This window comes from Harpia harpyja, chromosome 1 (genome assembly GCF_026419915.1).
Source record: "Harpia harpyja isolate bHarHar1 chromosome 1, bHarHar1 primary haplotype, whole genome shotgun sequence".
NCBI lineage: Eukaryota > Metazoa > Chordata > Aves > Accipitriformes > Accipitridae > Harpia > Harpia harpyja.
The window spans coordinates 59,472,399-59,491,180 of record NC_068940.1 but is presented as its reverse complement, the minus strand read 5'-3'; the positions used below and the strand labels follow the sequence as shown (position 1 = coordinate 59,491,180).

At 36.8% G+C, this 18,782-nt stretch overlaps 1 protein-coding gene across 14 annotated transcripts in view; it reads left to right on the top strand.

Annotated features, from left to right (window-relative positions):
- SUGCT (succinyl-CoA:glutarate-CoA transferase) overlaps nucleotides 1-18,782 on the top strand; it is a 338,446-nt gene that overhangs the window by 38,228 nt on the left and 281,436 nt on the right. For 11 of the 14 annotated variants that reach the window (XM_052795888.1, XM_052795925.1, XM_052795844.1 and 8 more), the window contains exons 7-8: nucleotides 5,249-5,340; nucleotides 12,714-12,857. In XM_052795888.1, coding sequence (XP_052651848.1) covers nucleotides 5,249-5,340; nucleotides 12,714-12,857 — 236 coding nt within the window. The remainder of the gene's footprint in view (nucleotides 1-5,248; nucleotides 5,341-12,713; nucleotides 12,858-18,782) is intronic. The other 3 variants (XM_052795879.1, XM_052795895.1, XM_052795916.1) reach the window with 1 other exon arrangement.

Here is an 18,782-nt window from a genome sequence, read left to right as displayed (position 1 = left end):
AGGTCATTTTCTCCATTCTTGTCTCAGATAAGGGTGGAGGATTGCTGGCAGAAATTGTGAGGGATACAGGATTGCTGGTAGAAAGCTGTGGCATTCACTTTGTAAATGCCTACCATAAAGGCCGGTGTTTCCCTTATACAAAGTAGCCAGTGCAACTTGTTCTTTCATATTTGTCTCATACCCAGTTCATTTTTCTTGCTCACAAAAAGGTAAAGACAATAAATGTACACTTTCTTATGTAGAAGATAGTCTTGGCTGCAGGGTCAGGACACGAACAGGAAGATCAGGTGTGACTATGCTGAATAAGCAAATAGTCCTTTAGTGGACAGGTGGAGTTTGTGTTTCTGGTGGTTGCAAATGCTTGCTATGCAGATTAAATAATGCTTTGACAATGACAATTTTTAGGAGGCACCTGGAGATCTGACTGGGGGTTATTGTGTCTTGTAACCAGTTTGATTGTGAAACTGACGTATGTTTCGCAGTAAAGCAAAACAGCTCACACTGCAACAATTTTGAGATCTAGGTACTTGAGGATGTGGCAGGTATCAGAATAAACTGTGCCTTCCTAGTGCAAGTGTAGAATAGAGATTTTGGGAGTCGAATAAGGATTTGGGGGCTGCAACTTTCTTTTGTTCTTTCCAGATTCCATTTTACACAAATCTAAAGCTTTACATGAAATTAGTCATCTAGGCAGTTCCCTCTCCAGCTGAAATGATTTAGAAAACTCTGTTTTATTAATTAAGTTTTTAAAATCCTTTTGTGTCTCCTCTGAAATAAAATCCCCCCCCCCCGAAAAAAAAAAAAAAATTCTCTGGACTTAAGGGACTGAAATAAATTCTCTACTGGTAGAACGAGACTATTTAAATATTGACTGTTGCCTAAGGAGGTAAACTCCACTAGAGGGCAGTTCAGAGCAAGAGTGTAATCAGTTGCCTCGTTTCCTCTTCAGAGACCATCGCTGTAAAGTCTATTCTTTCTGTGTTCAACAGGGATTATCTTTTTAGCCTAGAGTATTTTCCACTATATCGAAACTTGATAAGCCACTAACTACATTATACTAAACAGGAACCTATATTTAGGGTTAAGCGCATGTAATTGCAGATCTACGCTTCTGCATGCTGAATTCAAGTGTGAGAGAATGCAGGGTATTTGGACAAACATAAACTCTGGGTGGTATTTTTGTATCTTTAAGATGTTGTTTTATATTTTTTTATATATATATACACACACATATATGCACATATATATGTGTGTATATATATGTATGTGTATATAGTACAGTTATGGTGAGATCTGTGCCCCAGGCTGCAAATTTTCTGAATGTAATTTTGTGCTCTCCTTCAAACTTTTTGTGTTTGTGTACATAGTTATTTCTAAAACATCTGCACTGGGTTGCTTCATTGACCTGTGTAGTTTACTACAATAATAATGTTCAGCCTTTGATTTTTATCTGGATAATGAGATCTTTCATTTTTAGAAATAGCTATTAATCACTTAACTCTTACAGTTAAATGGCTACCTCTTCTTCCAGGCATTTTATATGTCCATAGTTCCTGGGGCAAACCATTTCCAGTGGCAACAGATTTTTGTCCCCACATTAGCTTTGTCAATTCAGAATTCTAATCAAAAGCAGAATTATGTATTTTTTTCATTTTAATCTATTGTGACTTGTGAAAACTAATTAAACATTCCTTAGAACCTCTAATTTTAACCAGAAAGCCATTAAATAATAACTTTTATTTTGAAACCAGGCTGTTATAATGTGTGAATAGGACTTAAAATTGTATTTCTAAAATACCACTTGAAAAATGCATGACTTGTCGCCTGCCACCTTTCCTGAATATAGTGTTTGAGGGATGAGTGTTTGTCCTTGCCAGAAGAGCATTGCAAAGCATTTTATAGTTGTTCTGTCTACATACTAAATGCTTAATTTTCAGATGTTTTCTGTTTATGAAAACATTTGTGTGAGCAGACGTGTTGAGATGTCTTTTCTTTGTTAATAATTGAGGCCAGTACATAATTTCTCACTTACTTCAATATGCTTTTCACTATTCAATTAAAGTTGTTTTGAGTATATTTTTTTTATTGAGCAAGATTTTGTTTTTGAAGTGGCCCCGCACATTTAAGTGGTTTTAATGCTACAGTTCATTCCAATGAGATAATGGTATATGCGTAGCTGGAGCCCTTCAGAGCATTTTTGGGTGGATCCACCATATTTTATTTGCTAGTCCTGTTATGTTTGAAAATGAAAAATTTGTTATTTTCTGTAAACTTAAGTGTGTAAATATGAAAGGAAATGTTACCAGTTGCTATTTAGGGTCTCAGTCAGCCGTTGTCAGAGACGTGATTTCAAATAAAACTGAGTAAACTGGTAGGTTTTTTTCTTCTGTCTTGTGAGTAGTGAAGTCAATAAGATACAGATTTGAACATAAGAAAAGTGTTGAATCCTTTCTTCCAAAATGTTTGTTTTGAGGCTATGTTGACAAAGTCAATGTACTGGCTGTAGTATTCTGATGCTCCCTGTGACACTGAGTGTAGAAGTTGAGTTCCTCCTCAGCTTTGCACAATGCGGATCTGATGTCTCCAGAAGAATATCAGGTAATTAAGATAGTTTGTGGTATAATGGGAAATTAGTATGGCTAGTAGATATTGTTTTGCATGGCTAGTGGGTATTGTTTTGCTTTTGGTTGATTTACTAAATATTAATTGGAGTAACAAAGTGATTTGACTCCAGTTTGAAGTGATCATTATTCTCTTGCACTGTATTTTAGAAGTAATTTATGAATTTTGTACATAACAACATTGGTCCAAACGGAGGAACTGAGGAAGATTACCCCATTGAGTAATGATTTTTAATTGTGTGCTGTAATCAACAAAGCCAATGTTTAGGCTGTCACGTCTATCAAACAGACCGTATGTATATAAGGAAGATTATTCCGGGAGAATAATTAAAAAGAATTTAGGAGATTCAGGGAGTTTTATCTTGCAGTATGTGTTGATCTATTTTTATTTTAATACTGTTCTCACAGCTAAGAGTAATACAGAAACGTTGCCTTAAAAGTGCCAGCCAAACTAGGAATCTTGTCTGTGACATATCTCCTAATTGTTTGCTCCTGTAATTATGGAATTTCTTCTAGAGATACCTAAAAAGGGAAAAGAAAGCATGAGGATAGCTTTTGAATTTGCTACCTCGGAGGAGGAGAGACTTAAATGATTTGTAAGGGCTCTGGTAGTTTCTGTTAGTTCTAATAATAACAATCAAACATGTTGCTCCTTCCCTGTTGGCTTCTCACTTCTGTGTTGGTGGTCACTGGTTCCATAAGAGAAAATCAGACTTGGCTTTTTAACCGCTTACGGTCATTACATTGTACAGGCCTAGTACATTAACTACCTCCAACTTCAGCCCTAAATTATTAGGTTATACTGTGATTGACAGGCAGTAATCCCTTGCAGGGGAATAGGATTGATATCTGGATTTGTAACTTCTTCAGTTGATCCTCCAAGACCTCCTCAACTGGAAGATTTTGTGGTTTTTGTTGGAAGAACATGATGAGTTAAAGCAGAGGAAAGCAAGAGAGCGTCCTTCTGGCTACAGCTGTGTATTGGGTTTGTGTGACGGGGTTTTGGTAGCGGGGGAGGGCTACAGGGGTGGCTCCTGTGAGAAGCCGCTAGATGCTTCCCCAGCTCCAAGTTGGACCCGCCTCTGGCCCAGGCTGAGCCCATCGGCGATGGTGGTAGTGCTTCTGGGAGAACAGATTTAAGAAGGGGAACCTGCAGTGAGCGAGGGGAGTGGGATGCGAGGGAAACCCCTGTGCAGACAGCAAGGTCAGTGAAGAAGGAGGGGGAGTAGGGGATGCCCCTGCAGCCCATGGAGGTGAGTGGGGGAGTAGATGCCCACCTGCAGCCCAGGGAGGACCCCACGCCGGAGCAGATGGGTGCCCCTGAAGATGGCCGTGACTCCATGGGAAACCCATGCTGGAGCAGTCTGTGACTGAAGATTGGCCCGCGAAAAGGACCCATGCCAGGGAAGTTTGTGAGGAACTGCAGCCCGTGGAAAGGACTCATGTTGGAGGAGTTTGTGAAGGACTGTCTCCCGTGGGAGGGACCCCATGCTGGAGCAGGGGAAGAGTGAGGAGTCCTCCCCCTGAGGAGGAAGGAGCAGCAGAGACTACATGTGATGCACTGACCCCAACCCCCATCTCCTGTTCCCCTGCACTGCTGGCGGGGAGGAGGTAGAGAAAAGCGGGAGTGAAGTTGAGCCGGGAAAAGGAGGGAGAGGTGGGGGGAAGGTGTTTGAAGATTTGGTTTTACTTTGCATTATCCTGTTTTGTTTTGATTTGATTTGTAGTAGATTAAATTGATTTTGTTTTTTCCCCAAGCCGAGTCTGTCTTTTGCCCATGACCATAAGTGGTGAGTGATCCTTCCCAGTCCTTGTCTCAACCCACGAATGTTTCTTTATATTTTCTCCTCCCCATCCCACCGGGGCTGGGGAGGAGCGAGCGAGCAGTTTTGTGGTGCTTTGTTGCTGGCTGGGCTTAAACCATGACAAGCTGTTAATTCTAAGCTAATTCCATAGCTGAACAAAACTGTATTTATGTAGTTCCATAAAAGTCTTTTGTATTTTTGCATTTCGTTGTTGCTAACTCTTGGCAAAGAGATTGTGTGTACTTGTTAGAGGGCCAGCCTTGCCCTCTGTTGTAAACAATGTTTTATTTTGAAGGTAGCTCTGTATAGATGTGGAATAAAGTAAGAGAAGTAAGGCGGGAACACTTCATGTGTATAAACCATAGTGTCATGTTTTTAGTATGGTTTGTGGTATTCAAGATATCTTTATGGCAGAGTGGAGATACAACACAGGCAACTTGGGGCCTGTTGGACAGCAGTTGGAGGCCTGTAGAGATACTGTAGAGCCTCTGAAGTGACATCTGAATCCCACTTCAGCTGACCCAGCAAATTAAAAGAAGGAATTCTGTCCAAAGTGAATGAAACCTAGCAGGGCCAGGAATCTGTCTAGAATTAAGATCAAACACATCATCAACCCACACAGGATAAATCCAACTTTTACTCTTAAAAATGTGCAGGAATAAATAGAATACAATAGCATTCATTGGTTGTACAGTCTGGACAACTTGTGAACAAAAGCTAATGAGAAATACTAGTTGGTTCCTTTTTGTACTAAAATAGTAATATGTGTTTATGTTGTACTTGTCCTTGATTGAATTACTAGTTGTTCTCTTTCTGTTTTAGGTTATGGTCAGACTGGTCCAATGGTTCAGAGAGGTGGATATGACTCCATTGCAGCTGCTGTTTCTGGTCTCATGCATATCACAGGGCATGAGGTATGGTGCTCAACTTATAAATTTAACAGAATCTTTGTGCCATATACTAAAATTTGATGCTGCGTGGAGCAAGTTAGCCTATGCTAACACATCTGTTATGCGTGCCTTCCTGAGTCCAACAAGTCTTATCTCTGGGAATCTAAGGAAATGATAGTGCTTATGTCCTTCAGGTATCTCACTCCAGGCTCCAGGCAAAGCCAATGCCTGCGAAACAGAAAATGGAAGAAAAATGGTATTATAAATCTCAAGTGAATAAACTGACAATTTATGCTAACCTGTTAATGGCCATTTGTAGTCACTTCAAGAGCTGTAATAGACACATTATTGACAGCTGTATGATGGAACCATACATATGTGTGGGAAGTCTCACCTGTGCTTTGATTTTGATATTCCCTCTTTAAAAGAGGGAATTGTGAAGCCATCCAGATAACTCTGACAAACTGTCTTTTCAATCATCCTGCCTGAAAATAAGCAGAGATATGCCTTTAGTGGTTCTGGAAAAGCTTTATGTGCTGCTATTCCCAGTGATATCCAAGATCTTTGGTAGTTGCAGTAGTGCAGGAAGCATTACAGAGGTAGTTTAGTATCTGGATTTCAGGGAAACATAGAATGTGTGTCTTCACCTCAGAAAAATGCTGGTCAAATAGGCATTTACTTAAGCTGTATTGAATCACCGACAGGTGCAGGGAATGTGGTCTCCAAATGTCACTTATCAAGTGAGATAGTGTTAGAAGTCTATTCTCTGCATCATAAACACTAGATAGTCTTCTGTGGTGGTGCTCCTGATATTCTGGAAGCAGTAGTGCAGATCTTTAGAGTATGACACTTGCATGCCCTAGATAAACAAGGAGTTCATCAAGTTTCTGTACTTGGTGTCAGATACTGATGTTTGAGTAGGTTGTTGAAAGCTAACCATGCATGATCTGAACATAACTCCACTGCAGGATTGATAGATAGTCTGCCAATCGACTTGTTTTCTGCCAAGAACAATGGCAAACATCAGAACTCTGTGTGTGTGGCAATTATTGTTACCAGAGTCCTCCTTTCTATTAAAAAAAAAAAAAAAAAGTCAAGCATCATTTGACTGAGGACGGTGAAACATCTTGTGTCTTGCGACCGTCTGCCCATTGCTGCCATGTTAATGACACATAGTCATAGGATATCCCATCTCACAACATGAGAAGACATGAAGTTTAGTGCAGTCCTTACAGGTACTTCTCTTCAAATGTATAATGCACGTACACACTAAGCACTGACTGATCACAGTAACTGTAGTGTAAGTAATTTTTACGTTCTGACCCTGGTAGAGTGAAGGTTAGTACTTCCAATTCAATGCCAGAAACTTCATGCATGCCTCAAAATATACCAAACAAAATTAAATGGGAGTATAAACTGTTAGAAAGGGGCAAGTGTTGTTAGTACAACATGAATAAATTATGTTGAAAAATTGAAAAAACCTAGGACTCTTGTAAAGCTTTTCAATGATATGTGAATGACAGAAAATACAAGTGTTATACTGAATAATTGTATGTAAGTTATATTATGAGAGTAATAGTCCTCAGTGGCCATTATGAAGATGGATTTTATTAAAAGATTGTGTTAAGATCTACACTGGAAATCCAGATGTTTGCATCACTTCACCAGGACTCGAGGCAATGTAATCATAGGAATCATTTAATCACCGTTAGTAACAGTTCCATCTATTCACTGGGGGCTTTCAACAATTCGTTCACACTTAGTCATTCTCTTGCATGATTAAAATAAATGTGCTAAAACTTGCTTCTTATTTTTCTTTATTTGAAGTTGGTCATATATTCATCAGTTTCTCAAAACCATTTTCTGATATATAGAGGGACAGTTTAGTTTCAAAGACTTAAGTGGTCTTGTGACTCCAAAGAAGCAAATGTGTCTTTTGTTGTTGTAGTGAAAATTTGCTCAAGGGGCTTTAAAATCTTATTGTATGCTTGTTTGAAAGTTACTTTAAAATAACAATGTATTATTAATAGTAAAAACTTCCATGTTCTACATTTATGTTCATGTGACTGGGTTGTGTTTAAAATTCCACAAAACTAGGTCTGACAAAAGTAAAAACCTTGTTTCAGTCAGCATGTAGAGAAGTGGCCAAAGTAGAGAAGAAAAAAGAATCTTACTCACTTTTTCATGCTGTTTTTCTTTATTAAACCTTGAATCATTTGTTGACCAGATAACATGGAATTCATATACTAAAAATAACATCATTTGAAGCATATCCTAGTAAGCTAGGGTATGAATTTTTTTTTCTTAAATAAAATTACAAATGCCAGTCTTATGAACTGGAAAAAAAAAAAAAAAAGAAATGTTATAACAGATGATGTTGGTTTTGTATTGCATAGCGGTAGCTATAGATAATCGGCATAACAACATCAGTGTAGCAGTGCTCTGGGGAAACTTCCCTTCAGTAAACAAGCCATTGAATGTGCTTGCAGGATGGTCTTAGAGTTATCTGCTGATGCAGTAGACAAATTATAATGAATTTGAGCAGCAGCAACAAAACATTTACATATATCACTGAGGTGCTTAATTTTGAGGTATGCTAATACATATTTACAGCTCCTCACAAAGCCTTTTAATATAGGATACTAAAATTATGTCCTGTATCTGACATTTTTAAAATGGATAGAATAGCAACATATATCCCATTTTAGCTTAGAGAAATTTCATGTTGTGAATTTTAGTTTATTCCAACCCTCTGGCTACTGATTTGATGTCTCAAATAGCAGTTTATTGTTGCAGATCACATAACTTTATTGGGTACTGAGGCCATGCCTCCGGTCAGTAGTCTTAATATTAAGCCATGAAATCAATATATTACCAGCACAGGATTTTGAGCAAAACTTAAACCTTCATTAAGTCTGTCACATATGTAACATTCATTTTCTTCAATACTTTATATTTCATGTAACACTATAATTTTTGAAGCAGTAAAGAGATCACAGTGGAAGAGATGGAAGTTTCTGACTAAAATGTGTGTATTTTATCCAAATTATCTTTTTGTTAAGGAGATAAAGTTATTGTAATACAAATATGGAATGCACCAAAGATACACAATGATACTACATTTGGCACACAGTATAAGCCTTTTGAAAGGGAGATGAATCGTATGCTTTATCCATCTGATTTTTAAGATCTGAAAGAAGATTCCTGTATAAAGAAATTCTGAACGGCTTGCTTTTTTTGCTAGGAAATAGTTGTTACTGAAATGACTTAATGCTGATTATTTTGCAGTGCTTCTGAGGAAAGTTCTGAACCTTGAAATCAAGCTATAACTTCTACAATATTGTAAGGTTGCAGGCACAAACAACTGCATTTGTGCTAGTGGTGTTTTTGCTGATTGTACAAAACCAAACACATTCAGTGTACAGTAGAATGCTATCTTTAAGCCATATTTTCATGTGCAGAAACCTGCATGGAATTCAAGCTCTTACACATGTACTTGATTACTTCTGTATTAGAAACGTGTGACACCTGTGAAATTTGAAATTTTAGTGTGTTTATGAAAACTGACAAGCAATAGTGGGGAATCTCTTTTTTGTAAATCTGTACCACAAACCCATTTTGAATGAAAGTAGTTGCTTCAGGCCACATTCAGTTTTTCTTTACATAAATTAAAATATGCTAAAAGGACAAAGTTTACACTGATGACACTTTTATTGTCCTGGATGACATAATTTATAGGTATTTCCTGGTTAAATACCACATTTAAGTTTCATATTTGATGAACAGAAAGCTTTTACTTAATATATTCAGATACATTAGTGCCAGATGAATATCCCTTTGAAAATTTCTATGACTCATTAAGGCACTAACTTGCAATTAATTAAATAAAACCCAGTTTGGATACAAATCCCCTTCCACCTCCAAGTGGATTATTACATGCAATTTTTGATATTCAGAGTGTCTTTATGGTGTGTGTTCTTTCTTGCTGAAGAAACATTTTAGTTTTACTGAACACGAGACAGCAAGACATGATTGGGATCTACAATACCAGAGGGGCCATTCTTCAGCTTAAAACCAAACAAACTGCAACAAAAGAGTACACATGGTATATAGCTCAAAGCTGTTGAAAAATATAGCCATTGCTGGTTCATAACAGCTTCAGCAGCTATTTCCCATTTGTAAAGACTACTGGACTTAGAATATTTTTATTAAGCATGTCATTTCAGAACAATTTCCATTTTTACAGGATCATTTTTATGTTACTGATGTCAGTTTGGGAAGAGAAATTATGTCAAAGGGGAAAAAGAAGAAAAAAAAAAAGGCTTGGGAAAAGAAGCTTCCAAAATGTGTTGTGGCTATCTCTGGGCCAGAATGTGTTGACAAATTGTAAGGAATTTAGCAAACAGCAAAAATTAGGAATAAAAGTGTAAACTGGTGGTAAGATTGAACAATAGCAAAGCACAGTGACAGAAGAAAGTCTGCTCTACTGGAGTGATTCTTCATCTTTTCAAATGAGTAAAGGGGTGTCCTGGTACTGCCCCTAATTAAGGTTCAACCCAGCCCTTGAGCCTGGATGGCAGCTTTGTTTGCTTAAAGCACTTTCTATGTGATTAGGGCTACCTTTTATCCTTCTACCAGAACAGTAATATTGCTTTTGGCTGGCAGGGGTGGTGGTGGTGTGTGTTACTTTTAAAATAATTTGCTTGAATAAGTGCTAGTGCTATAGATCCTTACATTGCTCAGGGAACTAGTATAACGCTAGCTACACAAAAGTACTGCTGAGCTGTCAGAAATTCCATCTAAAGGAAGGTATTTGTGTGTGTAGCTTTGTCCTTCATATAAAGTAGCTTCATATTCCTTGTTCTGCAGGGTAGAGATGAAAACCTGAATGAATCCATTTCACAGTACTTACAGCTGTGCATCCTGTCACAGAAAGGCTGGTTTATGGCACAAGTGGATATTAGAAGCTGATTAAAGGGTGAGAAATGGCAGCTACTCATGGATCTTGGTAGAAAGACCAAGGAAGGTTAGAAATTGTGTCGGCTGCTGCAGAATTATAGGTTGTGGAGCGTTAGGATGAAGTAAAGCCAATGTGTTAAAAATAACGTAGCAATATAGTGCTAGTAGTTTGTAGGGCTGTTCTGTATGGGGAAATTGTGAAAGTATTTTTAGAAATAAAGGTGAGCTTTTTACTGAGGCAAAGGAAGTGTTTGCTTTAAAACATTAGGTAGTTCAGTACTTGATGAGGAAAGTGCTGGAATCAAGGCTTGAGAAGACAAATTCATACCTAACAATCTATTAAAAATTAAAATAGTCCTGATTTTTATATCTTCAAAGTGTAGTTTTCTCCATCAAGGGTGAAATTAATGACACTTTGAAAACAGTGGGAAGTGTTTTCAAACTAAGAATGTTGCTGCATATCTGTTTGCAAAATCTTAAGTCTTTTTTCATTTCTTCTCATCCCAGTGTCTTGGTTGTAATGAGGAAAGAACAATTCAACAAACTGAGAACTTGCAGCAGATAATGTGGGGGAAATGGGGTTTTTTGTTTTGTTTTTTTTTTAATTTGTATTTCTCAGTGATAGCTCTGAGGAGCAAAAACCTTCTCATATGCTAATTAGTTTTCTCAGGAGGCCTATGTGTATAAAAATAAAGAACTTCCCTTCCTGTTTTCCCTCAGAGTTGGGTACAAGGAGAGTGGTGAATGGATGGAACCTTTGAGTTGCCCTTTCTATTGGGAAGGTGAAGTAGCTTAGTGTAGAGTGTGGAGAAGGAAGAAAGAAGGGATTCTTCAAAAAAGTACTTCCTGAAGCAGTGTTCACCTTAAGGATGTGTAGTTTATACATCATCCTTAATGTCTAGGCTATAGATAGTCACAGACTAATCCTTACTGTGGTTTGAATGACAGTAACTTAGATGATTTTTTTTTTTAAATTTTGTCATATTTGATAACAGATTTTATAATTTTGTTTAGTTACTTTTATGATATGAATAAAATAGAAGCCTTTTCCATCTTACATAGAAAATATTGTACTACACACTTTTATCCCAGAATTAACCTATTAATGCAATTGATAATGCAATATGATACTATTTTTCTTAAAATAATTTTTAACGTATATGATTTGATATCAATTATGTAAATTCTGGTGGAGCGCAAAAGAAAAAAAACATGGTGAAGATAAGTTTTAAATTTTTTACGTGAAGCCAAGAGACTTTTTTTATAATTATCAGTAAACATAACTCGATTGCAATCTTCAAGTATGATTACACTTAACAGTTTAGACATGACTAATTAAAGTAATTCTGTAAATTCAATTTTATTGAATTTATGCTAGATTAGTTTGAAGGCACTTATGGGAACTTTGACAGTTATTATTTATCAATTATACTGATTTTAAGTTGGCTTATGATAGGCTTACTTAGGTGCTTAAACTCTGAAACAATCCCATTAGCTTGGTGCTGCTGTTTGTGGAGTGTACTTCAGGGCACGCAATTGCAGTCAGAATCTGAGCATCCGACCTCAAATTTTTCAGAGTAGGAAATGGGAGAATGTCTCAGAAGAAGCACTTTTAAGTGTCTATGTTAAAAGCCTACCTTGACTGAAATTAGAAGTTCATTTTGCCATTGATTGCAGAGGGGCCATATTTCATGCCAGCGATCAGGAAAGTTCTGAAACACATGATGTAAAATGAAGATTCTTTCCTTTATGCCAGAAAAAGGGATGACATACTGAAAAAGGATATTTGAACGAGCAACTTTCTAGTGATTATTGGTCAGAACATCAAGAATTTGCATGTATTTACATGTGTAAACAAAACAAAGTTGTTTTTATTTTCCCACTACAAGCCTGGAGTGTGTATACTGGAAAATACAAAACTGAGATTTGGCTGGGGAGGGCCAGAAGAGGAGGGAGAAAAAGAGAGTGAGAAGAGCAAAGCAATATGGTTCTGCCTTTCAAACAGACTTGCACCTGGGTCAGCATTCTGTGGAAGTCCTTTAGACCTTTGTCTTCTAGGCATAATGGAATTCAGTTTTCACTGGATTGCCTTGTCTCTAACAGCATCTCTTTTCTTTTTGCATTGGTGAGTTGAAGCGTTATGTTATTAGGGCAAAAGTGGCATAACAAATCATTCACAGTTTGCAGTCTGCAGCATCGCGAAGCTACTGTATTGTGTAGATACTGCAAGAATATCTTGTGTTTCAGTGGTAGTTTTCATACTTCAGTTCACTCAAAAATATTCAGTTTGCAATGCAGAAACACATAGACACTTTTTCAGATGAGTCTTGTGTAGAATGTACTATAACAAAAAGTAATGTTTTGCTCTTGCTTGTTTTCTTCTTTTTTTGTTGTTGTTTTGTTTGTTTTGCTTGGGGTGTTTTCTTCTTTTTCTTTAGGATGGTGAGCCAGTTAGACCAGGAGTAGCCATGACAGATCTTGCTACTGGGTTGTATACATATGGAGCAATTATGGCTGGTTTACTTCAGAGGCATAAAACAGGGAAAGGACTGCACATTGACTGCAATCTCTTGTCATCTCAGGTAGGAGTTTTAAAAAAAATCGCTTTTAGTTGTGTAGATGTTCGAACCTAAGAATACCATTTTGGCATAAATTAGTGCAAATTAGTACAACTAAAGACAACAAAAATGACAATAATGGCATTAGTGACAGTTTTCTTATTCTGCCACTCTGGTAGTGACCATTTTATATGACGTAGTTACAGTTACTGCTGCATTATGTTTGGTTTTCACTTTTTACAAAGGACCTCCATGTTCTTTGAAAGCATAGGTTAATCAAGGTTTATAGTATCCCTGAGATTGTAAGTAACAGTTGGAGTAGATAAATTGAGATAGACAAGCATAAATGGTGAAACCACTGTTGGAAGGGAGGTCTAGGCACTGGGTAACATTGCTACCAGAGTGACTGAATGATTTGTGCAAAATCATAGAATCATTTTGGTTGGAAAAGACCTTTAAGATCATCGAGTCCAACCATCAACCATGCCCACTAAACCATGTCCTGAAGTATCCCATCCACTCGCTTTTTGAATACCTCCAGGGATGGTGACTCAACCACTTCCCTGGGCAGCCCATTCCAATGTTTGACAACCCTCTCAGTAAAAAAACTTTTCCTAATATCTAACCTAAATCTCCCTTGCCTCAACTTGAGGCCATTTCCTCTTGTCCTATCTCCAGACACCTGACAGAAGAGACCAACACCCACCTCACTACAACCCCCTTTCAGGTAGTTGTAGAGAGCAATAAGGTCTCCCCTCAGCCTCCTCTTTTCTAGACTAAACAGCCCCAGTTCCCTCAGCCACTCCTCATAAGACTTACGCTCACCCACAGTAATCAAGTATCACCCAAGTGTCAAAATAATGTGGTCCATGAGGTCTGCCTTTTGGCTCTGGGAATTAATGAATAAAGTAAGCTTGAAGATGCAGCATTTTCTAGGCACATTAAAGAGAAATCTCATCAAAATTGTAAAGACAAAGATGTTTTGATCATGAAAGGTATACCGTATACCATGAATAATGAGAAATTTAAATTGTCTTTGAACATTTCAGCACCATTGGTGCAATGATTTATAATTCACAAAAAGAAAGTGACGTTGGTATGAACTGCATGTGATCAGATGATACAATGTCTTGATGGTGTAGATCCCTGCTGGTAGCAAGTGGATATATAGTGCATAGGGATTTTTGTGTATGTTTTAAAATGTACATCAAAACTGTATACAGTGCTACTCAAAGCTACTGCAGTGCTCTATAATTTTCATCTTTATTCAGTTGTGTTTTTCCTCACATTATACTTGTCAGTACATTTGAGAGGTGAGAGAGTGCCCGTTGTACAAATAGTTGGCCCTGGTGTGAGCAAGAGGTTGGACAAGATGACCTCTAAAGGTTCCCTCCCACCTATATCACTATGATAATAATGATTGAGACTAATGGTTGAGGTTGCTCTTGTTTTAATACCTACTTCTCTGCTTTAAATGCCTACTGAAATCAGATTTGGAAAGGAGGGGAAGCCCTTGCTTAAATCAACAAAGAATTTCTCATTTGTTTCAGAAATGTTTGTAAGGACCGAACTCTTCATCATACTTACGTATACTTGTAAATGTTGTGTCTGTATTTGAAAAATGTAGTAAGCAGTTCAGAAAAATATTTTAAATATATGCTAAACTCTTATTAAGTATTTTGTATATATATGGCAGGTTTTTTTGTTTAACGTATTGTAGTGTTTTATATTATAGCAGCTTCTCCTTTATCTTTTTAATTTCTAATTTTATTGAAAGGACTTCCATTAATTTCTGTTAATTTCCAGAGTAATTCTGTTATTTTTTGGTTCCTTGTTCTACTGTTTTTTGGCTTTTTTAATGGAGCCTTCTTGATTATTATTTGGTATTTTATCAAATGCTGAAAGTAAGAGGAGTTGAAGTTAGGTGTTGCTGTAACTCTCTTATTTCACCTTACTTTGTCACCTCATTTGTCTTTAGAATCTTTTTCCTTGGTTAGGATAGATTTGGCTATGCACAGGTGTTCTCATATTGCAAAATTTCTATCTGAAGTTCCATATCATCATCCTTTAGGCTACTCACTGGCATACACAAAGGGAAGGAAGACTTGGACACATGTTAGTGAACAAAGCATGATACATGTTTGACTTCTATGTGCTTAGCTGAAGTACTAAATGGTGAAGGAACAGTTTAGTGATTTTTGTTTTTTTTTTTTTTTGAAACATTAACTCATTCCATGCTTGTTATCAAATTACAGTTATCTAAAAGTCATTAAGAAGTAATTCCATACATGCATACTATTATTGTAAAATAGGTGTTTTAATTTACTTCAGTGTTGGATAAATTAAACTGAAATAAGTTGGTATTTTGGAATAGAGTATGGGTATAGGCTGTTAATCAGAAAACAGCTGTTTTGTTTTAGGTAACCCTATTACTTCAGTCCAAATTAACTTTAGGGTGCTGGCCCAAGACTGTAATGAAGACATTTATTAAATTGGAAAAAATATTTATGGATGAGGTGCTGGGGTACCAAAAATAAACCCATGTGATCAATCCCATTAAAAAAAAGTGTTAAAATGAATGAAGAAAAACATAACTGACAGCTGAGTCCCTCTGAGAACCTAGTTTTCCTGGTTTGTTTTCTTTCTTTTTGTAAAACTGGTGGTTACTTGTAAGTCTTTAAGGGTGAGTGTACTAAGAAAGAGTAGCACAAAAAAAAGAAATTGCTCTTGCGGTACTTTGGTGGTAATGCTTTTTTTTGAAGGAAAGTTAGACAATTACTGTGATACGATTGGGTTCTTGAAATATCCATGCTTTCAAAGGGGTTATGGTTTTACATACCAAGCTGAGATATCTACAGCTAGCTCTTCCTCATGTGATGAATGTTTAAAAACAATGGCCTTTTGAAGTCTCTCACGGATGCTGCCAAAACAATAAGGAACCAAAAGTTGTAGACTTTTAGTTCGTTAGGTTCTTGTTGCAGTTGATTAATGGTGGGATCTAGAGGTCAAACAGATGCATCATGATAACTTTTCTTTCAGTGTGAGTTTTATGGGAGTGTAGTAATTTTTAATGCTAGGAATTAATGTGTGTAAAACAAAAGTGCTACTGAACCGTACTGCTATTAGTAGTGTTATGACAGCAGGGACCTTTATGAAACTCTTGGCTTCTGTCAGTATTTCATGCACTGAGCTAATATAGCAGCATGCTTGCACCTTTTGTCCATCCTTCTTTCATCTGAATTGAGAATTGTGAAGCTGGCCTGTACATATGTCTTCCTTGGGCAGTGTTGATGATTTTGACTATGTCAGAAAGGAAAAAAACCCCAAAACAACAGGGGTTAAACACTTAAATAATTAGAAATCCCTGAAACATGTCCATCTATGTCTGCGCTATCCCTTTTCTGCATGCCTTATAGAAGCGCAAGAGGATTTTTAAATTTTGGGTTTTTTGGGGGGGGGAGGGGAGGAGGCAGCTGGAGGATGCTTTTGATATTAATTTCCTGCACAGATATGCTAATGACAAAGAGCATTGAACTGAATTCAAATGGCAATGAAAATGATCTGAAGCTTTTTAAAGAAATATCCCACTGACTGGCAAGTTTTAGTATTTAACTGGTCTGGGTAGAACCAAATGATAAATGAAATCCTGTTCTCTAAAGAAATGTTATTTTTAGAATATCTTAAAAAAGACATCTTTCTTTCAAATTCTGTATATCAAACACACTTGCTCTATAGCTTTACAGCAGCTTATTACTACCTAAGAGGATTTCTTTCCCCACAACAAAATAGAATTCTAGGATTTTGTTGATGAGAGAGATACAGTGACCACTAGGATGTGGTTCTGCAGTGAGCACTAGCTTTCTGTATCTCTCATCTATAAACTTTTAACCCATGTCATACAATTTCTTTGAAATTTTTGACTTTTAGATGATTTACAGTTCTCAGCTCCAGACCTTTCAGCATCTACATAGTGTCCTTTAGATGATGCTAGTAAATAAGAAGGAAGTGGGTTTTGGATTTGGTTCCAATTATGCAATTGTGCCTTTTCTTCTGTTGTGGCTTAAAAAAAAAAATCTCTTGGAAGTTTTAATATCCTTCCTGTATTTAATTACAACCAGGCTTCAACAAATACTGTAATAAGTTGGTTTCTTTTGGATTGAAAAATCTGCAAGAAGTATTTTATATTTAACATTTCTGCAGTTTTGGAGTGTATTTTTTTCCCAGATTCCACAGACAGGATAATGTGGTTAATATTGTTTGTATTATATGATTATTCATCAGACACTTCTCTGCTTTGGATTACTATGTTTTAGTTTGTATTTGCCAGAGCAAATTCTTAATCTTCTCAAAATTTTGAAGTGACCCTAGAAAAACCTAGCAAATTGGTAAAAATTATTTTCTGTATTCCATCTCTGTGCTTTAGTTTGGCAGTTAGTATAGTGAGATAATGGTGAGGTTTAGAAACTACTCGTTATTTTTTTCTGCATCACTTTTTCCCAAGATGATTGTGTTTAAGGCTTATCTATTTAAGGTGCTTTTAGTGCTCTCTATTCAGGGCTTTCATGACATGTCTTTTACAAATTATTGAGTATAGGTGAAACTGGTAACAATTAGATACTGCCTGTAGGATATATATGGCATCACAGGATCCCTAAGCAGTAAGTTTTGTGAGAAATGCCAATCTTGGAACTCAAATACTGTTCAGGTGTCTTGACTGTATCTTGTTGCTTCTCTGCTTGCTAACTGAGAGTTGCAAGTTGACTGAGTACGGAAAGAAAATCTGCTTTTTTAGAGGACATTGCTGCTGGTGATTTCAAAGGCCAGCTAGGAGGACTGTTACACAGTTGTCTTGTTTTGGGTATGGTTTGAATAAGCGGTTCTTTTTTACAAGCTTATAAAGCACCATCTTTGCAAAACATTGTATTCTTAATCTCCGTCATGATAAAAATTGTGTATGGAGACGTCTCTTTCACTGCATAGCTCTGATATGGAAAGATAGTAAAATCTGAATTAATGTGAACATCTCCTTAAATATATACTGTGCATTAAACACTTTTCTTGGCTACTATTCTTGATAATTTCCATTGAGGACATCAGTATAACTAAGACCAGAACTTATCCCTCGGGGTTTTAAGTAGCCAGAATTTTATTGAATAGACCAGAAGACCATACTAACATGACAGTTACTCAATTTAATATTGGCCTCTGTGGAATGTGTGTTGTGATTTCTAATGATTAGTTATGCAAAAAGTTGTTGGTAGATCATACTCCAATTGGATCTTGGATTTATTTAGTAGCTTTCTTTATTCTGTAAACAGAGTACATACCCAGATTGTAAGAAAATTTTTTCTTTAGCTGCTATCTGACAGTAAATTTTGTGCCTTTTTGTCTTTGCTACTATTGTTCTTGTGTTCTGAATGTGTTGCAGCTTCATTTTTCTGTGTTGAGCTACCTCTGTCATCAATTAGAGAAACACTAGGAAGGAGATAGAAAAAAATGCCCCTTTAATACACAGAAAAAATAAAATGGCTATCTGGAGTGGGTAGGGGAAAGAGTTTGAAGACAAAGGAAGACATTTCTTTTAATGTGTTTATTATTTAGATGACCTTTGAATAAGGGTGTAATTCTGGAAATGGAATCAAGATGTTTGTTGTAGTTTATTACCAGCAGATCGTATTTCGGGATCATGCTAAGTATTAGGAGAAGAAGGATAACCTGGGTAGTTCAAAAGAAATTGGAATGATTTAAGCAACTAGTAGCAGAATAAGCATTTTTAGTGCACCCCAAAAGCTCACCCCTCTAAACTCATGGATGCCTTCAGAAGTCATTCTGTAAATTGGCCAAATTTGGATAGGGTATTTCAACACCTTATGCGCTATTTATTTAAGTAAAAAGCAAGGAAAAGGGCTGTAACTTGATGGAAGAGGTTTCAATTTTATGTCATGGAAA